We start from the raw sequence: 24,815 nt of genomic DNA on the forward strand, positions 1-24,815 counted from the left end.
TGTTACTCGATTTTACATATAGAATAAATATATTGTTAGCATATATTAATAGAAGAAAATCTCTATATCTGAACCCCGATTGAAATCCGATAGATTAAATATCTCATTTAATTGACTACTGTTAGCCTATTGGGCAAAAGTCAGCACTCAAATTCCCAGAAACAAGCATTCTGATGTAATTAAACCCAAGAGTGTATGGAGTACCCATTTCTATTGATATTAATTTTCATATCATAACATTTTACGTCGCTAGCTTATTAAAATATTGTTGTTTTAATAATTACGTTTAACTTTATTGTAACAACATCGTCAAACTATAGGTGACCATTAATAATATATTGCATTATAACTGATTATAACTGGCAACCTGTGATATTCAAATTTATATTCGCCTTTGTTGTTTGTTTAGCTGCTTTTGTAATTAGCCGTTTCTATAAAAGAAATCAAAGCTTTAATCAACATATCTTTATTTTAATATTTCTAATAACGATGAATTCGCAAGCCTCCTATAGAACATTAAATTATTTGAAGTAGCCGTGTTACTGCTATGTTAACTTCATAATTATAAATAAAGGACTGACACTCAAAGCAAAGAATACTAACAATAATGTAGCCTTAACTTTCTTGTTTTCCTATTCAAGCATTATCTTAAGGCTTCATTTAAGCATACGGAATAGTCTACAGCAAAATTTAACGCTCTTTTTTTAATTCCGTAATATTATAGTGGATAATTATGTATATATATGTATATACTGTTAACGATGTTTTGTTTTGCTGGTAATGTTTGGGAAACTTAATATTCATGTTTAATATTCCGCTTTCAATATGATAGTTTCATAGTGGACGTGGAATGCCGGTCACAGTAGATAGTGCGAACCAAGGCACTTTTTCATATATATAAAATTCGCATATTGTCACGTTTCAGACTCGCAGAGAGAGTGTTTAGAACATTCTGGATTATACAGATTTTACTAAGACGATGAACAAGTAATCGTCTGCAAGTTGTCTTGGTTCACTTCGATTATTATAGTAGAAAGGGGCTGTAAATAATTATAATAATATAATTATTAAAATGTACAGTCTCTTTTATTTACAACAGAGTTATTTCAGGCCTATTTGATGATTAGGAAGCATGATAAGGATAACAGTTATCCTAATATGCTTCGTCCTACAGGCCGGATTTTGGGTGAAGAAATTAACATAGCCTTTCGAACCGGATTTTAGGATTGATAATAAGTCATAGCCCGAATAATCCAAAAGGTGTGAGGGAAAAGGTTATTTTGCGACATTTGTAGCAGAACAGAAGAAATATTCCACCACAATTATACGTGAGTAAGATCCATTTAATTTGTACGTGTAAAGGATGTCAATTATATTTTAACATTATCGCCCCAATTCACTAAATATGCGTGTCGATATATCAATGATTGATACACTAATACTAAAATGGACAAGCTCTAAAAAATAGAATAGATATGGAATAGAGGTTCTGTGAAGGTTTCGTTGACTAATTTTTGTAAGTATATTGATAATAATTTCAAAGATAATAAACTATTTCCCAAAGTTTAAAGAACGACTTGAAATCTCATTTAGATTATATCGAAGCCGAATTAATACAGAAATTTGTTAAGATTCAAGATTTTTTAAAATTATTTAATTAATACATTGTTACTAGTCGTTTCCGTCAAACCTACAATTTGTCTTTATGCTAACTTAAATCTAGGTATATAACTAGGAGGACCCATCGGCCCTAATTCAGTCTCTGGTGAAATAATGTTTATACATGTCACTGCTAATTTTTTTAATCTATGCACCTCACTACACAACACTATACAAGATCAGATGGTTTGATTCATTTGAGTCTGTGTCCTGTTCTGGTGGTATACAAAAGTTGCAATATTTCAATATTAGTATGAAAAAGGAGTCTTTCCTCATGCCCTCTTGCAATTCCCTTGATTTCTTGACTGACTGTGGGTATCTGAAAGTCTCGATGTAGGTAATCAGTCTTATAGTATTTGGGTGCACCCACAATACCTCTCAGGACTTTGTTCCGAAAAATTTGTATTTTATTTATGTTACTCATTGCAGAACATCGCCATATTTGAACTCCGTATGTCCATATAGGTTTCAATATTTGCTTATATAATAGCAATTTATTACGTACTGATAATTGTGATTTTCTTCGAATTAGCCAATACATTTTCCAATATTTCAATTCCAGTTCTTTTATTTTGTTCTTTATATGTTCCTTCCAGCGAAGTTTTGCATCGAGATTCATTCCGAGATATTTAGCGTTGTTGCTATATGGAATGATTTATGGTATTATTTAAAGTTATGGATGCTTGTATGGTCTGTTTATAGGTGAACTGCACATGTACAGATTTACTTCCATTAATACTTATTTTCCAAGCTTGTGTCCAATTATTTATATTGTCACTTGCCTGTTGTAATTTTCGTGAGGCTTTTTCATTATTGTCTCCGACAGCTATAATCGCAGTATCATCAGCAAATATAGCCATCGTGCTATTTTTTATTTGTGGTATATCAGAAGTGTAAAATAGATAAAGCATTGGTCCCAGTACGTTTCCTTGTGGTACACCTGCTTTTGCTTCTTTTATTGTAGAGTAAGCTTCTTCATGCTTGACTCGAAACATTCTGGTTCCAATGTATGATTTTAATAGTTCGGTGTGTTGTTTTGTTAGCATTTTCTGTAGTTTATGAACAAGGCCTTCATGCCAAACCTTATCGAAGGCTTGCGTAACATATAGGAATATAGCTGAGCACACTTTTTGACTTTCGTAGGCTTTTTCAATAACATCTGTTATTCTGTGCACCTGGTCAATTGTTGAGTGTTTGTTAATGAACCCAAACTGGTGTGTTGGTATTAGGTTTTTGTTTCTCTATGATCGGTTTTATTCTTTTCAACAGGAAATTTTCAAAAACCTTAGATATTACTGGCAGCAGTGATATAGGTCTATAGGATTTTATTTCGTTTGGTGACTTCCGAGGTTTTGTGGTCATTATAATTTCCGCCATCTTCCAAATGTCTGGGACATGTTTTAATCTAAATACTGTATTGATCAAGTTGGTGAGTTTTATAATTCCCTTTCTTGGTAGTTTTTGCAGTAATTCTCCTGTTATTAAATCATAGCCTGGTGAATTCCTTGGGTTAATGTCAGTTTTAAAAACTTTGGTTAACTCTTTCGACGTGACTTTGAGCACTTTAGATATATTGTGGCTTTCCAGAGTGAGTAATCAGATTCTTTAACATCTGTTAAATTTCTCAGATAGTTATTTATGGTTTTGTTTTTAATTTCCAGTATTTCTCTGATCAGTCTTTGGGTTATATTGTTTAAACTATTTTTATTTTCAGGTATTCTGTTCTGTTGCCATTTTTTTCGTAATTTACATTTTTCAGCTACCATTTCCTTCACTTCTTTTGGATAATTAATTCCTTTAGTTGTACTCTTAATTTCTGGAGTATTATTCCAAGCAACTTTTTGAATATCTACTACGAAATTTTCTGCTTGAAGATTTAAATGTTCAGTTTTCTTGAGGGGTACATTTAGTTGAATTCGTTTGCTCAATTCTTCAGCAAATCCTTCCAAACCTGTTCTCTTGTTTGTTAACGTTGGGTTTCTTTATTTTCTTATTATATTTTCACTCAACGTCAGAATCACTGGCGTATGATCTGAACTTAGCTCAAAATTTTCTTCGATTTTTATATAGTTCGATGTTATGTTTCTTACTATGAAAAAATTTTATAGGTTTGGGGTTTTCTCTTGATCAGTCGGCCAATAAGTTGGTTTCCCTGTTGACATGTAGCTACATCTTATAATTGATTATTACTGACAATCTCTAATATTCTATATTATTTGCGCTTTTGTTATTTGTTTAGTTGCTATTGTAATTTGTCGAAACTAACCGGGAAAATTTTTCGAATTTTAAAATATTATATAAAACACCAGCAATAACCTAATATATCTTTATTGTTGAAACTATTTTAGTATTTCTAATAACGATGAATTCGCAAGCTTCTTATAAAAGCATTAAATTATTTTAGGTAGCTGTGTTACTGTTTCGCATACATACCGCGGACACATGCTGCCATACATGTTACTTCGCTACTGTTCCTGTGTCAATTCAGCATTTGGTGATGAACTGTCAGGATTTCACAAAAAACCATTAGAAAATGGTCTACTTAAATGCCGTTCATGGCCCGACAGTTCTGTCTGGAGAAGCTATTGGCAAAAAGCACAAGTAAATGCTGATTTGCATCCTTCTATTAAATTGATGGATTGCCAAAATGCCGCTAGTGGCAATTTGAAGTTTTTTCGCTTCCTGCAGCTGTTCTGAAACCATACATTTATACACAACATTTAGATGCCGTGCTAAATTGACCTTTTTATTGTATTTTTATTATCGCTATGTCGGGATCATTTTGCAACTCATCTTCTAAGCATTGTAGCTGGTACTCCGAAAGATGTATCCTTCTATTTCGTTTGGCGGAAGGCTCCTGGCCATGAGAATCTCCAGAAGCAGACGATCTTGGAACGGCAACGTCTTCCACTTTTGGAACACAAGACATTCTGTAATATCGAAATCCGTCTCAGCCATTCTGGCAAAATTCACTAACGACTTATCCTATCGACACTAAAATGGGTACTAACTGTAAACCTTTTCTTTCTAGCCTGCCCAGCTGATTTACAAACTCTTGCTGACATCAACGTGCGTGCCCGTAAAGGCAAGTATGCGGGAGGGCGCGAGGACTCGAGGGTGGCTTTTGGCGGCTTGGAATAAACAGGAGCTGGGGGATCGGGATGCAAGACCGAGAGATATTTTAAGAAGGGATTATCCGAGAGGGCTGAAGTTTGGAGGAATTTGTTGAATTTGTGGTTCAGAAAATCGTTGGGGTATCAATTTCTTTGTGAATTTGGGAGTTCCTGACAAACCACGGAGCGCACAGAACTTGCCGAAGTAACCTGCTTTGCATTACCAGGAGCTTTAAAACCAGAGTTGGCGCAGTATAGCTGGAAGATCACTGATCTAATTAAGCTCTTGTAGAACATATCTTTAATAGTTGGTAATGTACTCCTATGACATAGTAGCGGTTACAACATGGAGGAGATTCCGTAGCCTTTTGAAATGACCTGTCTCATGTGGTGGCACCAGGTGTATCGTTTATAGAAAAGTTAAGCCACTATATATAACCTTGTCGCGCCAGGTGACTGGAAAATTATCTACTTGATTGGTGCTGAAAGCGATCTTTTTACTGTAATTTGGAAAGATCTTTCCGACAAGAATAACCTCAGTAGAATTACCAAGTCTATGGTTATACCTTCTTTTACGGTTTTCTAAATTAAACATGTGTGTCAAACTTTGTCAAATGTCTTTGTGATGTCAAGAAAGACTGCACAAAGGGTTTGTTTTTTTTCTCAGTGCCTTTTTGATGTGTATGGCCAAACTAGTGCTCTGACGAGCGCACGTGTTGAAATTGAATTTTTGAAAATAAATTTAAATTCCGGCCAGCCTGTGAGCATTTTGGATGTCTTCAGTGAGCTTGGTAATTTCTCTCTCAATTTGTTCTGAGGTTTTGATTTTCGGAATGGGTCCTGATTTCAAAAGAATATTTTAGAATTTCTTCCGATCCGTTTTTAGAGTGGGTTTTGCACAGGGATGAGGCGGGGGCCTACCACACTCAGGATGATTGGACGGTGGTGAAAGTCAGTGGTTTCATTGAGAACTTCGATATTGACCAGGTTTGGAATGTTTCCCGTTTTGTAAAAATATATAATACTCGGCTTACTAATAAGTATTGTCGGATAGGAAATGTATCGGCTCAGCAGGAATGACCAGACCTAGACCCAAGTTGAGACTTAGTTTTATTATGAGGCCGCCGGCTTGATTTGATAAACGACTACTCCATAGCGGGTTATAGGCGTTGAAGTCGCCGCCAATTATCTTAGCGGCAACGCCTTCGAAAAGTGCCTCTAATTCGACCCGATTAATGGCATCTCCGATAAATGGAGGAGATAACGACTGGCCTGTTAGAGACGAAGAAGATTATATAAGTGGTTTCAAGACTGCTGTTCTATGGAGATGTGATTGAGTAGTGCTGGATGCCCTTTTTTATTAGGATTACGGTACATTTACCGTTGCCAAAGATTCGATCGTTTCTATATACTCTGTAATTCGGAATTGAAAACCTATCCGAGGATTTTAGGAATATTTTCTGGATAAGTGCGATGCCAATGTTGTGACTTACTAGCGTGTCGACGAGCTCCTCCTTTTCATTGCGCACTGATTGTGCGTTCCAGGACATGATGGTTGCTAACCCTTCACGGGCATAAACATGGACGCTAATTACTGCGAGAGGGTTTGAAGACCATCATCTTTATTTCTTCGAGCTGGGCCTGCGGTATGCAGATTTTCGCTTCTGTGGGTTGCAGTTGCGGCGGTTGGTTGGTGTTTGCCAGTTTGTTAGTAATTTTCTTCCCTCTGCCGTTACCTCAGACAAAGATTTGTAGAGCGGGTAGTGTATTATTGATTTTTGGCCTGATTTTTGGCTGTCTATTCGCTGGTCCGCAACTACTTCCGGAGTAGTTGGAGGTATGTTCTCCGCAGTTGCTGCCCTTTGCAGCGGTTGTTCTTTCTTTTCTACAGAATCTTGTTGCATGATTGCTTGCATACTTCATGCATTTTGGAGATGCCCGACAATGGTTGGCAAAGTGGCTGAACAACTGGCAGTTGAATCACTGAGTTGGCTGGCCGGTGCTGCATCGTGTCTCTATTTTCACTCCCTGTTCCATGAAATATTTGATGTTGTAGCTGCGCTTCTCGTCTCTGGGTACGAGAACTTGAATTATTCGTATAGGGTTGAGACCCCTGGTGAGCCAGCGGTAGATGAAGCGAGTATGGAATCCTAGAAGTTCCAATTCCTCTTTCCCCTCTTCTGGTTTTATCGTTGCTACTAGACCGAGTGTAATTACGCGAAAACTCATATCTTCTGGGGGGCAGAATGAATGATATTCATATTTTCTGCTGTCCAAATTGTTTTTGCAAGCTCCCTAAAGTCCCTCTCTGTGACTGGATAAAAGAAGGCACCTTCATTTTTAGTTTGTCTTTCCTATTTCAATGCTATTCATTTTACGGATTCTTCTGAGCTCTGCAAAATATACCTTGTCCCGCAAAACGACTGGTGGAATTTTCGTGGTGGTTGCTGGTGGTTGTGTGGTGGGCTAGGAACTCTGACTGATTGTTGTGACTGTATATCTGGTTGTTATAGATACAGAAGCGTTATTCTGCCCTTTTTTGAATTTCAAGAGCCTTAGCGGTTTACTGAGGTTTTGTTGATGCTGTCGTATTTTTGACGGTGGTGCTCGGTTGACTCGTCGTTGTCATGAGGACTGGGTTAGGAATGGAACTTCTGCTTTTAGGGTGAATGTGAATTACCTCGGTATCTGAGGTGATCATACTGTCGCTGTTGTTGGATTCCTGTCTTTTTGGGCAGATCGAACAGGAGAGGACGTCTTTTTGTTTTGAGGTTCGGATGGTGAAACCTTAGTCATCAGTGGTGTATGTTGCGGACTTCATGTTCATATTTTCGATTAGATTTTCTTGCTACGGTTTAAACGGGGCGAGAGATGACCTTAATTCTGACATTCATTTCAATTCTTAGATTCCTTAATTCCTCTCTTAGGAATGCTGTTGTTTTTGTTGACATCATTCCTCATCCATCTTTTTGTAGAGGAGTGTTTCTTCACTGATTGGGGTTTTGCCCTCACCGGTTACGACCGGCATGCCGTTATGACTTGCTATCATTCGACGGTCGATAAACAAACGACGGATAAACAGTTTGCGGATTTCTAAAATATTGCAATATATGTGAAAATATATAAAACAGGTACTGGGTGATTACTATGTTTCCATCTCCATCTGATTTTCTGCGTTTACAATCCCGACCACTCCCCCCTCCTCTCCCAAACCTTTAAATGTAATTCTTTTAGAGGGTTATCTTACTATTGTCATTATTTTATAGCTGTTGCACTTTACATTTTTTTCGTTTACAATATGAATTTAATTATTTTTGTGCCAAATAATATATTCTAGCCTTTAAGTTTATTACATATTGTTAATCGCACATTTTGTTTGATTGTTTGATTGTTTTGTTTGAAGTTTAATAGAAGAAGAACGATTCAGTTATAATAAGCTTTGAGCGATAACGATAAAATCAAATTGTGTTCACATTGTTCAGGGACAATTTAAATTTTTCGGAATTATACTGATATTCTGGCTACTACATATGATATTATTAATTAATGTGTAGCAACATTCGTTACAATACATGAAGCCCATACCAGAAAACCTCAATGCCTTCATCTAAAATATAACTATCAAAAAAATCAAGCAGCTGGCTTATCGGAATAAACTTCGGAATTCCCTGCTAAAATGCAGCAAAATTTCAATCTGTTCAGTACATATTGCTATATGTAATGTTACAAATATACTTGTTTTTTGTATAATTTTCTATATTGCTATCAATACGACTATAATTTCAAGAAAAGGGTTATTTTAAAGCTCCCCGTTAGACTTTTGATCCAGTTTACGACTCCTTATATTTCATGTGAGTCTTTTTATTTCTTTCTTAAATACCAAATAAACTTCCATTCGAAATTCTTCTTCTTGCGCAATATTTGTCGAAGTATAACACAAATATATCAATATATATATATATATATATATATATATATATATATATATATATATATATATATATATATATATATATATTAGGAATGGCGCGGTATCGGACTATATCCATTTCCCTTTGGTGTTTCCATTTACAAGTCTAAATATGTACCGTTGGAACTCCCTTCCCTCGCCTTTAACTGTAATTATTTTTTAGTATTATCTAATAGATTACTTTGTCATAATTGATATTGATGCGACGCAATTATTGTTATTTACGTTTAAGAAAATTGTTAAATTTATAGTTTACGAAAATGGTAAAGCTATACTTATGAACAGTTTATGAGTCTAATTTATTAGACCAATTCACTGATTTTTCTATATTAGTAATTGTTCTATTTTGGAGTTGATTGCTCTTGATTACTCATCATGTAAGCTTTCGTTGGAAGACAGGCTATTTGCATCAAGCTATTTTGTTCAGTAGCTGAAAGTCTAAGGCTCGAGACTGAAATCAAGTTTATTCATCCTTTTATTTTGAAACCATTTTTTAATAGAACTGAGAATCACATTAAATTCTTTGCCCAATTCTTTTTTTCTAATTTTCCCTACATAATTATTTTTCTTAAACTCCTCTTTTATTAACTGAGTTTGCAACTTCGTATATTTTATGCGAGTCTTCCTTGCTTTCTTAAAATCCAAATAATCTTCCATTCTAAATTCTTCTTCTTCCGCCATATTTGTCGAATTATAACAGAAATGTATCAAGTCATATATCAGGAAAGGTGCGGTATCGAACTATAATTATTTAATAGGGTTAATAGTATGTATTCCTATTGTCATTGCTTCATAGTTGTTGCACTTTCCATTACATATTGTTAATCGCACATTTTGTTTGATTGTTTGATTGTTTTGTTTGAAGTTTAATAGAAGAAGAACGATTCAGTTATAATAAGCTTTGAGCGATAACGATAAAATCAAATTGTGTTCACATTGTTCAGGGACAATTTAAATTTTTCGGAATTATACTGATATTCTGGCTACTACATATGATATTATTAATTAATGTGTAGCAACATTCGTTACAATACATGAATCCCATACCAGAAAACCTCAATGCCTTCATCTAAAATATAACTATCAAAAAAAATCAAGCAGCTGGCTTATCGGAATAAACTCCGGAATTCCCTGCTAAAATGCAGCAAAATTTCAATCTGTTCAGTACATATTGCTATATGTAATGTTACAAATATACTTGTTTTTTGTATAATTTTCTATATTGCTATCAATACGACTATAATTTCAAGAAAAGGGTTATTTTAAAGCTCCCCATTAGACTTTTGATCCAGTTTACGACTCCTTATATTTCATGTGAGTCTTTTTATTTCTTTCTTAAATACCAAATAAACTTCCATTCTAAATTCTTCTTCTTTCGCAATATTCGTCCAAGTATAACACAAATATATCAAGTTATATATTAGGAAAGGCGCGGTATCGGACTATATCCATTTCCCTTTGGTGTTTCCATTTACAAGTCTAAATATGTACCGTTGGAACTCCCTTCCCTCGCCTTTAACTGTAATTATTTTTTAGTATTATCTAATAGATTACTTTGTCATAATTGATATTGATGCGACGCAATTATTGTTATTTACGTTTAAGAAAATTGTTAAATTTATAGTTTACGAAAATGGTAAAGCTATACTTATGAACAGTTTATGAGTCTAATTTATTAGACCAATTCACTGATTTTTCTATATTAGTAATTGTTCTATTTTGGAGTTGATTGCTCTTGATTACTCATCATGTAAGCTTTCGTTGGAAGACAGGCTGTTTGCGTCAAGCTATTTTGTTCAGTAGCTGAAAGTCTAAGGCTCGAGACTGAAATCAAGTTTATTCATCCTTTTATTCTGAAACCATATTTTAAAAGAATTGAGAACCACATTAAATTCGTTGGCCAATTCTTTTTTTCTAATTTCCCCCACATAATTATTTTTCTTAAACTCCTCTTTTATTAACTGAGTTTGCAACTTCGTATATTTTATGCGAGTCTTCCTTGCTTTCTTAAAATCCAAATAATCTTCCATTCTAAATTCTTCTTCTTCCGCCATATTTGTCGAATTATAACAGAAATGTATCAAGTCATATATCAGGAAAGGTGCGGTCTCGAACTATAATTATTTAATAGGGTTAATAGTATGTATTCCTATTGTCATTGCTTCATAGTTGTTGCACTTTCCATTACATATTGTTAATCGCACATTTTGTTTGATTATTTGATTGTTTTGTTTGAAGTTTAATAGAAGAAGAACGATTCAGTTATAATAAGCTTTGAGCGGTAACGATAAAATCAAATTGTGTTCACATTGTTCAGGGACAATTTAAATTTTTCGGAATTATATTGATATTCTGGTTACTACATACGATATTATTAATTAATGTGTAGCAACATTCGTTACAATACATGAATCCCATACCAGAAAACCTCAATGCCTTCATCTAAAATATAACTATCAAAAAAATCAAGCAGCTGGCTTATCGGAATAAACTTCGGAATTCCCTGCTAAAATGCAGCAAAATTTCAATCTGTTCAGTACATATTGCTATATGCAATGTTGCAAATACACTTGTTTTTTACATAATTTTCTATATTGCTGTCAATACGACTATAATTTCAAGAAAAGGGTTATTTTAAAGCTCCCCATTAGACTTTTGATCCAGTTTACGACTCCTTATATTTCATGTGAGTCTTTTTATTTCTTTCTTAAATACCAAATTAACTTCCATTCGAAATTCTTCTTCTTGCGCAATATTTGTCGAAGTATAACACAAATATATCAATATATATATATATATATATATATATATATATATATATATATATATATATATATATATATATATATATATATATATGTATATATATTAGGAATGGCGCGGTATCGGACTATATCCATTTCCCTTTGGTGTTTCCATTTACAAGTCTAAATATGTACCGTTGGAACTCCCTTCCCTCGCCTTTAACTGTAATTATTTTTTAGTATTATCTAATAGATTACTTTGTCATAATTGATATTGATGCGACGCAAATATTGTTATTTACGTTTAAGAAAATTGTTAAATTTATAGTTTACGAAAATGGTAAAGCTATACTTATGAACAGTTTATGAGTCTAATTTATTAGACCAATTCACTGATTTTTCTATATTAGTAATTGTTCTATTTTGGAGTTGATTGCTCTTGATTACTCATCATGTAAGCTTTCGTTGGAAGACAGGCTGTTTGCATCAAGCTATTTTGTTCAGTAGCTGAAAGTCTAAGGCTCGAGACTGAAATCAAGTTTATTCATCCTTTTATTTTGAAACCATTTTTTAATAGAATTGAGAATCACATTAAATTAACTGGCACATTCTTCTTTTCTAATATCCCCCACATAATTATTTTTCTGAAACTCCTCTTTTATTAACTGAATTTGCAACTTCGTATATTTTATGCGAGTCTTCCTTGCTTTATTAAAATCCAAATAATCTTCCATTCTAAATTCTTCTTCTTCCGCCATATTTGTCGGATTATAACAGAAATGTATCAAGTCATATATCAGGAAAGGTGCGGTCTCGAACTATAATTATTTAATAGGGTTAATAGTATGTATTCCTATTGTCATTGCTTCATAGTTGTTGCACTTTCCATTACATATTGTTAATCGCACATTTTGTTTGATTATTTGATTGTTTTGTTTGAAATTTAATGGAAAAAGAATGATTCAGTTATAATAAGCTTTGAGCGGTAACGATAAAATCAAATTGTGTTCACATTGTTCAGGGACAATTTAAATTTTTCGGAATTATACTGATATTCTGGGTACTACATATGATATTATTAATTAATATGTTCGCTACAATACATGAATCCCATACCAAAAAACCTCAATGCCTTCATGTAAAATATAACTATCAAAAAAATCAAGCAGCTGGCTTATCGGAATAAACTTCGGAATTCCCTGCTAAAATGCAGCAAAATTTCAATCTGTTCAGTACATATTGCTATATGTAATGTTACAAATATACTTGTTTTTTGTATAATTTTCTATATTGCTATCAATACGACTATAATTTCAAGAAAAGGGTTATTTTAAAGCTCCCCGTTAGACTTTTGATCCAGTTTACGACTCCTTATATTTCATGTGAGTCTTTTTATTTCTTTCTTAAATACCAAATTAACTTCCATTCGAAATTCTTCTTCTTGCGCAATATTCGTCGAAGTATAACACAAATATATCAATATATACATATATCAGGAATGGCGCGGTATCGGACTATATCCATTTCCATTTGATGTTTCCATTTACAAGTCTAAATATGTACCGTTGGAACTCCCTTCCCTCGCCTTTAACTGTAATTATTTTTTAGTATTATCTAATAGATTACTTTGTCATAATTGATATTGATGCGACGCAATTATTGTTATTTACGTTTAAGAAAATTGTTAAATTTATAGTTTACGAAAATGGTAAAACTATTCTTATGAACAGTTTATGAGTCTAATTTATTAAACCAATTCACTGATTTTTATATATTAGTAATTGTTCTATTTTGGAGTTGATTGCTCTTGATTACTCATCATGTAAGATTTCGTTGGTAGACAGGCTGTTTGCATCAAGTTATTTTGTTTAGTAGCTGAAAGTCTAAGGCTTGAGACTGAAATCAAGTTTATTCATCCTTTTGTTCTGAAACCATATTTTAAAAGAATTGAGAATCACATTAAATTCCGTGTCCAATTCTTTTTTTCTAATTTCTCCTACATAATTATTTTTCTTAAACTCCTCTTTTATTAACTGAGTTTCCAACTTCGTATATTTTATGCGAGTCTTCCTTGCTTTCTTAAAATCCAAATAATCTTCCATTCTAAATTCTTCTTCTTCCGCCATATTTGTCGAATTATAACAGAAATGTATCAAGTCATATATCAGGAAAGGTGCGGTATCGAACTGTAATTATTTTATGGGGTTAATAGTATGTATTCCTATTGTCGTTGCTTCATAGCTGTTATCGAAAGACTTATATCTAAATATTAATAGGGACACGATTGTTTGATTATTTGATTGAAAGCTCCCCTGTTAGTCTTCTGCTTCGGTTTGCAACCGCGTATATTTCATGCGAATTTTCCTTCCTCTCTTAAATACCAAATAATCTTCCATTCTAAATTCTTCTTCCGCCATATTCGTCAAACTACAACACAAATATATCAAGTTATATATCAGAAAAGGCGCGGTATCCTACTATATCCATTTCCATTTTATGTCTCTATTTACAAGTCTTAATATGCACCAACAGATTATTTTGTCATAATTGTTATTGTTGCGTCCCTATTATTGTTATTTACGTTTAAGAAAATTGCTTAATTTATAGTTGACGAAAATGGTAAAGTTTTTCTTATGTACAGTTTGGGAGTCTAATTTATTAGACCAATTCACTGATATTTCTATATTAGTAATTGTTTAATTTTGGAGTTTCTCCTGACTACTCATCATGTAGAACTTGGTTAGTTTAGAACACAAGCCGGTTGCATCAAGCTGTTTTGTTCAGTAGCTAAAGGTGCTCGAGCCTGAAATCTGAGTTTCTATTCAGACTTTCTTCCTTTGTTTTGAAACCAAACTTTGATTTGTTTTAGAACCACAAATTTTTAATTTCCCCTATATATTTATTTTCTTAAACAGCTTTTGTAACAACTACGTTTGCAACTTCGTACATAATATACGAGTTTCTTATGGAATTTTAATTTAAGAATTCTGAGAATTTCTTAATATTTTCTTCTGTAATTTTGTTCTTTTATTATGGGAGCATAGAAAGATCATTTAGATAATAGTTTTATTTATATCACTCAAATTCTATTCATTTTGAGGAATGATACGTCTGAGATGATAAACTTAATTCTATAGATAATATAACTCGGATGTGATACAGGCCCTATAAATTAAGGAATTAAACCCAAATAATTTATGGCATGGGTCTGTATGTGTTAGTTTAATGTAAACTCGATATCCTATACGATCATGGTCCTTCCATTTAACTAAAAAATCTAAGAAGAGAATCTCAGAGTTGTTTTCAGTCTCTTTAATGAATTGCATGGATTCAGGTAAGACTGAAGCTAGTAGTAATATGTGTAGTGATGTGCCGACGAGTATCTTGTTTTCAAAATCATACATTAAGATACGTTATATAAGTGACTTGAAGATAATTCTTTTAGACCAATTTTGATCAATCACATTGATATCTATTTTTTATATTATATGAAAGTAATTGCATTTCCATGTCAAAATTATCTCATCATCTATAGTTATAAATAGTTTAATTCTTATTATTATCTAATAGATAATTTTGTCGTAATTGATATTGTTGCGATGCTATTATAGTTATTTACGTTTAAGAAAATTAATTACTTTATAGTATACGAAAATGGTAAAGTTCTTCTTATGTACAGTTTGGGACTCTAATTCATTAGACCAATTAACTGATATTTCTATATTAGTAATTGTTCCATTTTGGAGTTTCTTTTGATTATTCATCATGAAGGACTTCACTGGAACACAAGCTGTTTACATCAAGCTATTTTGTTCAGTAGCTGACGGTGCTCGAGCCTGAAATCTGTGTTCCTATTTAGACTTTCTTCGTTTATTTTGGAATCACAGACAGCCACTCTATTATACCACTCTACACTGAGTGTAATACAGCACTCACAGTTAAACGTGTTATAGCCGAATGCAGAAAGCGTATAACAAGCAACAACACAGAGCAACTCTAAGCTGTAGTTCAGTTGAGAGAAGCACATTAAATATACATAGACTTGGGAGGCATATTAAATTCGCTTGCCAATTATTCTTCCTTAATTTCCCCTATATATTTATTTTTCTTAAACTGCTCTTCTAACAATTATGTTTACTACTTAGTATATTTTATGTGAGTCTTCTTTGCTTTCTTAAAAGCCAAATAATCTTCCATTCTACATTCTTCTTCCGCCATATTCGTTGAAGTACAACACATATATATCAAGTTATATATCAGGAAAGACGCATTATAGAACTATTTCCATTTCCATCTCATGTCTCTATTTATAGGTCTAAATGTATCCCGTCAGCCCCCCCACCCCCTCACGCGTTTAACAGTAATTATATTATAAGTTTATCAATATTTATTACTATTGTCAATGATTTATGGCATGCAATTTCCATTTTATGGTATCCGTTTACAATATGATTTTAATTAATTTAGTACCACTCAATATATTCAATTGAAGGTATTTAATTTTATTGCTTATTGTTAATCACATATTTTGAGGATGTTTTATTACTAGTAAAATTTACTGAAAGACTTGTATCTAAATATTAATAGGGACACCAGTTTGGGATTGTCTTGTTTAAAATTTAATAGAAGATAGACGATTCAGTTATAATAAAAAGCTTTGGGTGCTGACGATAAAGTCATATTGTGTTTACTTTGTCAGGAACAATTAGAATTTTTCGGAATTATACTAATGTTGTGTATACTATATATGATATTATTAATTAAAGTGTAGCAACATGCGTTATAACAACTTTACCCCAATCCAGAAAACCTCAAACGGGAGGCCATAACTGACGGCAAAATCTCATTTTTGATATTTTAGTAGAACCAGCAATTGAAATGACCAATTTTTTATTTAAGATTTATTGCTGGAGTTTGTTTCCTGTCTGATAGCTGACTGAAATATTGCCGCATATTAGCTAGGAACTCTGACGTTTTTTTCATTATTTTTTATTACACTCTACACTGAGTGTAATACAGCACTCACAGTTAAACGTGCTATAGCCGAATGCAGAAAGCGTATAACAAACAACAACATAGAGCAACTCTAAGCTTTAGTTCAGTTTGTCTTTTACATACAAAAAAGCTCTAATTCTGATCGTTCTTTCTTTCTTTTCTTTTCTTCCTTCTAATTTATATGTAAGAGTTAAAACCTCTTAAAACTATTGCACTAAATAATTTTGCATATGTCTGACAAACGGACAGCAGCCAGATCAAAAACCGACAAAAGTTATTTTAGCGCTTTGATTATTTGATAAATTTGAAATTGCTCCCTAATATAATATCATTTCGTTTGAAAATGCTGAAAATAGTAGATAGTTAGGGGGTCACAAATTGATTGTGGCTTTAATAAACTATTTCGAAAAGGAACGAGACAATGGATGCTAACTTTCGCCTATAGTATCCGCTAGAGAGGTAATTATTGATGATATTAAATATTATATGTCCCTACAATTTTATTGCAAATGTTTTTAGCGGGTTACTGTCACGCTAAATATTAGTGTGAGTATTGTGAATAACATCGCTTACAGAATGAAGAATAATACATTTAGATTCAGCCAAGAAAACCCGTACACATACAAAGTGGGTGACGAATCTTGACCGTCCAAATATAGAAAATATATCGAACAGTAAGTACACAAACTATTTTATCGGTATACACATAACTCAGTAAAATTATTTTAGAGAAAATTGTCTGTCTATAAAGTACACGTAAATGAGTTAGGGACATGCACCTTTTTGAGGACATCCTTTCATACACTCTTACAGGGTATAGGCTTTAAATGTTGTAGAGATAAACCTCGAAGAGGTTTAATGGAACTTTCAGACATTAAGGCATAAAATAAGACCAAGAATATATACTATTTGATTTTATGTATCTTTATGAATCATGAATATTTCAAAATATTTCATTAGGACACTCTTGGCAAGATAGTAATAAAAAGGTGTAAAGACAACAAAAATTGATGGAAAAAGGTAAAAATTACAATAGCATTCGATTATGTTTTATTGGTCATTATATTTACTAATAATTAATTGCAGATATATTGCTGGTCGAGAACGATATTCAATCAAAAACTGTTTGGATATGTGGAAGGAAGCATTGTCAACCATAACATCTTCGGTTTGAATGAACTCGATGAGACATACAGAGGAAGTAATTGATAAATGGTGCATCATGAACATGTTTTAGATAAATTAGAAAATAACAGTTTAGTGGTTGAATTGGACAGTGAATCGGAAAGTGAAATTGATTGAGGGAGACTTTTAGAATCTGTGATAATGCTGTGCAATGCTGGAAATTCCTGAGATAAAGTGATGAGCGCGGAAATAACTAAAGTTATACACATCATTAATTGAATATAACTGTAGAAAATGGTAGTGTAGGGCGTGAAAGATTTGTGTGCACAGATATGATTGTAATTATTCAAAATTAAACATGAGCATTAGGTTAGAACGTATGAGGAGAGAACGAACACTAATTAAAATAGGTTTCTTATATATAAAATTGTTAATTAGTTATTAGTGGATTAGGCCACCATAGGAATACCACTACATAAAAAAAGCGCCTAGAATCTCTACCTCATGAGTGCCGTGGAAAAGGGTTATATGTAAACAAAACAAATCTAACCTAAAAACTATTATACCTGTATTCTTAATTGGAGTTTTAAGTCCTTTGATAATATACTATAATATTAAAATAAATTATATTTGATAACATTTTTGTTCAATTATTTTATTTAGATTAGGATTTAGGTGCGAAAGTTCATGTCTTATCATTGTATTCAGATATTCGTTATTATTTTAGGCTTATGAACATAAACACCGAGTTTCGAAACGATGTTAAAACGGAAAACTAATGTTTAAAACATTATTAAATGAAATTATTTCAGATTTTGTGTTATTTTTAATTATCTTCGCATTGTTGGAATTATTAAAGATTTATGGGTAGTTTGGATAAAAACTATTAGTAATTGTATGAAATAGTTATTGTACATAACAACTAATCAAATATTGCAGGTAATATTCCATAGAATATTAATTGTTATAAAGCAGTTTCATGGATTTTTAATTCCTCATTTTTTGGTAAGTTGTAAACTCCCACGTGGGACATAAGAAAAAGTAAAATGTAATAGATGAATGAAAGCCATGGACGACAAATTAAACATGAGTCTACAAGGCCGAGATTGAAGAGTGAAATAAATAAGTAAAATTCGAAATCGAGAAAAAAGTCCATCAATATGGCTTTTCGCCTGGCAGATCCACAATTGAATCTTTAATTGCTTCAGCAAGCGCAAATTGAGCAAAGGCAACATGGACATTAACAGGGCCTTTGACCTTGTCTGGAGACAATTAATTGTTACACAGCTACACTCTTGGCGCATCCGGGGAAATATATTGTTCTGTATCTCTAATTTCTTAAATGATCGCAAATTTTCTTTACGAGTACAGATCCATTATTCAGCTATTCTAAATGGGTTCTGTTCTTAGCCCCATACTGTTTAATATAGCTATAAACTCTATATTTGATATTCCCAATCCCAATACACATTTGAAGCTCTTTGCAGACATCATCATGGCATTTTGTTCTTCTTCGGATCCCAGGGAAGCTTCTGAAATAATGCAAAGTTATCTAAATGGACTGGCTCACTGGACTCGGGCAACTGGATACACAATACCCCCTACAAAGTCTTCAATAGTGTCTTTTGCAGAAAACGGCATTCTGCTACGCTTCATTCCTCGACTCTGAATAATCAGCGAATTTCTTTTAAACAGAATGCAAAGTTTCTTATTGTTTACTTCGACCAAACACTTACTTGGAAGGAACATATAGAAAATTTGAGACAGAGAACCAGTAGGGACTTAAACATACTTAAATTTATTGTTAATCGCAAAAACGGACTCAACCAAGATGCTATTCGATATGTCTATAAAACTATAATACGTCCCAAACTTGATTATGGCAACTTTCTTTACAACAACTCTTGCACACCCTATCTACGAATGCTTGAAGCAGTTCAAAGTCACGCCCTAAGACTGGCTCTTAGAGCATATAAATCTAGCCCAGTTGTTAGTCTACAATGCCTTGCTAGTATTGAACTGCTTAAATATTCAATTCGCGATTCAAGCTAATTCTTAGAGCAGCCTACAAATTTTGCTCCATACCAACCAGCAACACAATAATAAATCTGTCCATTAAGAGACCCATTACACCGTCATGTAGGGCACGATCTTTCAGAAAACAGTTCTTTAAGTTTGTAGACATGATGAACCTTAATATAAATAAACTTGACGTCTCTAGCTTCACAAACCTCCCACCATCGTTACCCACAAATAGATCTCTAACAATTTACAGCAAGGATAATTTTGGTCCTAAAATATGCAAGGGCCTGTTTGGTCACCTTCTATCGCTGAATCTAAGCTATAAAGTTTTGTACACGGACGGTTCAAAATCGTCCGAAGGAATAGGCGTAGCTATTTATGAATACTCTAGAATAGAAACTTACAAGCTTCATAAACATTCATCAATACTATCGGCAGAATTAACAGCCAACTGGAAAGCTCTACAAATTGTATTGGAGGTTGAGTCTGGCGATTGGTCTGGCACTTGAAAATGCAACCTTTACATACCCTATTATCGTTGGTATCTATAACATCTATCACAATATTGTTGAACGGAAAAGAAGAATATCAATTATTTGGGTCCCCGGTCATGTGGGCATAGATTGTAATGAGAGAGCAGACAAAGCAGCTAAAGAAGCCACTCTAAGTGGTAGATATATTCCTAGTTTTCCTTATTATAAGGATCTTTATCCCATTATCTCGACTAAAATCGATAGTCTTGTTCAATTGGAGTCGGATTTTCTGGAGGGCGATAATAAATTGTGGTTTATTAAGCAAGACTTTTTCTATGACATCACCTACTAATAGGTGTAAGCAGGTTCTGTTAAATAGACTAATGATCGGACATTGTCATTATCACATTCATATCTTATGATTGGCAATGTTCCTCCGGTGTGTGATTATTGTGGACTATTAAAAACAGTCCGACATGTTTTACAATCATGTGAGCCTCTAACGTCTATTCGAACTATACATAACATACCTAGAAATCTGAAAACTATTTTCACTTCAAACCATATTGATAAAATATTTGATTATTTACGAAACATTTTAGAGGAGGTAAAATTTTTTTATATTTTAAAATTTAATATTAATTTGAATTATGAATTAGAGGATTTAAAACAATGAACCTAAACTATGCCATACCATAAACTATTTACTAAATTACCTCATATTTGAATATACAATACTACAAATGTATTATATATAAATAAAATTTTATAACAACTTTCTTGCAGATACAGTCCTTTATACTTCTCACACTAACTATTAATTAATCACAATATAATAAAAGTTACAATGGAAAATGTTTCCAAATAAAGGCAAGTTTAATATATTTCATGGAAAAAGGGTTTACCCTTTAAGAACCACCACCATATTTATCGAAATCAATGACTCAAGTACCTAAAAACTCAATGACGTTAATATATATATTTTTTAGTATATGTTTCATCTCAGTCCTACTTTTCTCTTGTTTGATATTTTGGCAGATTACACTTCCTTATCAACAGCTGTAGCTTCAAATCATATAGCAGTAGAAGTGCAATCCCTTCCTAAATAGCTACCTTTTCAGGATTAATGGTATGCAATATTTTTTGGCTCTTCTGCGATGCTTATAAACGGGTCGATTAAATCTGAAAAAGAATTGATTAAAAGTACTTATAATATAATTCCCTATTACCTCGTCAAAATTCAATTGTATAATATTATTCTGGGATTCATATTGGCTACTTTTTTTTGCCTATATGTAGTTTTTATATTATATTTAGTTAATATATAGTTTTATGGAAAATACTACCTTAACTTGATAATTCCTTGATAACTTCATATATACAGTGGTATGTAAGCTTTTGACTTCTTGTTTTCTGAGAAATTCTTTAAGCAATATGTTTTTTCTATCGTCTTGTGGCCGCCAACTTTCAAAGACTTATTTAAAATTCAGAAACTTATTCAAATTCTTAAAATATAGATTAGATTGTTTAACATCTATAGTATGGATCCAACAAAGATGCTGCCGAAATTCAGTATGTGTGGATACTAAAATTGTTAAATAGGGAGTATAGAGACGGCGGATGATCCTTCTTGTCATCGACTTTAGTTGTGGAGCAAGCTCATGGTGAAACCATTCTTTATCTTGCTATTAAGTATGTCATATTACAAACTTTACATATTAATTTACTTTCACTGCATAATTTGAGTAATTTCATTAATTTGTTTGTAACTAAAACTGAACCTACCATTGACTATCCATATTTGTAATCTTGTTAAGACGCTGAAATGTTAAACTAAAAGACCTTCTTCTGAAGTAAAAAGGAACGTCACAATATAACTTTTAAAAAACCATATCAAACGCTTTAATAGTTAAACAAAGCCCAACATTAAATCAGACCAATACCGCTTATCGCCATTTCCTTTGAGGAATGCTTAGCTAGTAGTACTGTGCAGTGTTGCCAAATATAAAGCAAGAACTATATATTGTACTAAATAGTAAAACACGTATCAAATTATCAATATTATTTTTTGTTTCAAGACAAAATATAAAAGTTAATATCAGTAAGTCTTGTTAAATAAATGCTTTTTCTAAAATAAATTACACCAATAAGGCAAATAAACCAACGCTAATTTGACAGCATCGACTTTTGGTATTTTGGCTTGCCGGGGGGTGTATTACGCAGTCTGATATAAGAATACAGCCGAAAGTACTCGAATTGCTGGACCATGATAATTTTTAATGTATACTTATACCAGTTCGATTGCATTGAATATGGAGTGATAGAACGTGATAGTATGGAGTGGGAGGAATACGTAATACTTTATGGCTATGTTGTTCAACCGTCTCATCTACTATATATCTCGTTCTAAAGAAGCAAATTCCAAAAGAGTAAATTACAAACAATGCAGTCAGACATTCTATTTATATTCATGGAGTAGCAATTTCAGATAGTTCACTGTTTGGTACGGTTAATTACAAAAAATGTTCCTAATTTTGTAAGCCACTTCTTAATCACTGCCTGGACAATCCACTTGTTAGGACCTTTTCCACTGGTGTACTACGATATGGTGCACTGTCCATAAAAATAACTGATGGTTCGCCAGATTTCTTTAACACCTGATCTTCAAACCAGAGTAAAAACATGATTAAACCTATAAAAACATATTCAATCCTCTTTGTATTCGCCCTTAGACTAAAAGAAAAACAGTAATTTTACGCCAGTAATAGGAAAACTATTCTTATCACCAACATTAAGAACAATATATCTGCAATAAAATATTATGACGAACAAAACCTAACCAACCTCAACTTTGGTTTCACTGTTATTTTTAATAAACTATAGGAATTTCCCAGATTTGTTAATATTTTCTTCTGTTCTATTCGTATTTCTTATTCTGTTCTTTTATTGTATGAGCATAGAGGGATCACTTGGACAATAGCTTTATTTATATCACTAAAATTTTATTCATTTTGAGGGATGATTGGTCTGAGATTATAAACTTAATTATATAGATAATATAACTCGGATGTGATAAAGGCCCTATAAATTAATGAATTAAGGACAGATAATTTATGGGATGAGTCTGTATGTGTTAGTTTTCTGTAACCTCGATATCCTATTCGACTCGATCCTATTCGATTCAGATGAAACTGAAGCTAGTAGAGTGTTTATCCCATGATTCCATGATTTTAAATGACAAAAATTTGCATATATCAAGTATTTTATTTAGTATGGTGCTGACGAGTGTCTTGTTTTCAAAATATTACATTAAGATACGTGATATAAGTGCCTCCAAGATAATATAATTTTTAATGCAATTTTGATCAATGATACTGATACATATTTTTAAAATTATATAAAAATAATTGCATTTCCATGTCAAAATTATCGCTTCATATATAGCCATAAATAATTTAATTTCTAGTATTATCTAATAGATTATTTTGTCATTATTGATATTGTTGCGCACAATAATAGTTACTTACGTTTAAGAAAACTGTTTAATTTATAGTTTACGAAAATTGTTTTTCTTGTGTAAAGTTTAGGAGTTTTGAGATTTGTAATATTTGTGATATAGGGAAATAATTACGACTTGAAGCAATATAAAATATCGCATTGTATCTAATATTTGGTGAAGCTAGGTCAAGATAAGAAAAGCACTGAGCAAACAGAAAATACGTGGCTGGCAAAAAGGATGTCTCATCGGTTCGAGGGTTCCGGATAATGGGGGTTTAGCTACCGGGGTTAGAAAAATCATCAAGTTAGCTTCGTAGAGGACCCCCTATAGCGGAAATAGCCATACACTTTTAGAAGGTCCGAGATCGTCGAATTTTCGAGTATTTCTCGAGATTTCGTAAGGCACGTGTTCTTTCGGCATGAGAAATTGCTAGCTAGAATAGTCTTTCCTATGCCGATATACACAAATGGAACCAGCCTTCTCAGCCACCACCAAGAACCCGAGCTTTGACGTCAAACCGTGATGCATCGAATCCGAGAATCAGAATTTACAAGAGAATTAGACAAATTTGAGAACAAAAGAAGAGTAAAAACAAAGATGTCGATAATAAGAGAATTAGATAGAATATAAGAACTAAGAACAGAACATGAGTATTAGTAAAATAATTATATTTTTATTCGTCAATAAACATGAATTAAGAAACAACTAAGAGAGTGAAAATATAATAATTATTAAATTCGTTTCGATGACGGAATCAGTAATATTCAAGACTAGACAGTCGATTTAGTAAGCCATTGCCATCCAATTCATAATTTTTTCACAATTAGGTATCAACTTGTCTTTATGTATTGTTTTGCGCAAAGAAGAGAGAAAATAAATAGTATTTCATTTGCAACATTGTTTTTTCTCCTTAACACAACTCAATAGAAATATTTATATAGAAATTATATTACAGAATAGAAATATAACTATGTAAAACATAATTGAAAAATAATTTTTGTTTTACACGTTAAAACACGTCTCTATTTAAAACTTTAATTGTAAATACGAAATATAAGTCTGACACTTCAATGCGCATTGTCTTCTATGATCATTGATATTTGAATGCTATAAAAAATCGAACGCTAGTTGTAATTATTTTAAACCCCAGAATTGAAGCAATATCCATAAACAAAGGACTAGTTTTCATCTAATGGAATAGAATTCTCCTCAAAT

General features: G+C 32.6%; 1 protein-coding gene and 1 long non-coding RNA gene across 2 annotated transcripts; both read left to right on the plus strand.

The window, feature by feature from the left end:
• Positions 1-959: 959 nt before the first annotated feature.
• Positions 960-8,301, plus strand: LOC143199516 (uncharacterized). The gene is made up of 2 exons (XM_076409391.1): positions 960-1,328; positions 4,691-8,301. The coding sequence occupies exon 2, from the start codon at positions 6,612-6,614 to the stop codon at positions 6,924-6,926; it is 315 nt and encodes a 104-aa protein (XP_076265506.1). The 5' UTR covers positions 960-1,328; positions 4,691-6,611; the 3' UTR covers positions 6,927-8,301.
• A 3,340-nt stretch (positions 8,302-11,641) lies between these two features.
• Positions 11,642-18,245, plus strand: LOC143199520 (uncharacterized). Its single transcript, XR_013006457.1, has 4 exons — positions 11,642-16,940; positions 17,001-17,155; positions 17,211-17,501; positions 17,568-18,245. It is a non-coding gene; the product is annotated as an uncharacterized LOC143199520 (long non-coding RNA).
• Positions 18,246-24,815: the final 6,570 nt, after the last annotated feature.

Source organism: Rhynchophorus ferrugineus, unplaced genomic scaffold (assembly GCF_030347505.1).
Source record: "Rhynchophorus ferrugineus isolate W39M unplaced genomic scaffold, kcgeb_rfMv2 rfM1, whole genome shotgun sequence".
Taxonomy (NCBI): Eukaryota; Metazoa; Arthropoda; class Insecta; order Coleoptera; family Curculionidae; genus Rhynchophorus; species Rhynchophorus ferrugineus.

Bases quoted from the DNA above. Each gene is read 5' to 3' on its own strand.
- LOC143199516 (XM_076409391.1), top strand. From the start codon at position 6,612: ATGTTCTCCGCAGTTGCTGCCCTTTGCAGCGGTTGTTCTTTCTTTTCT.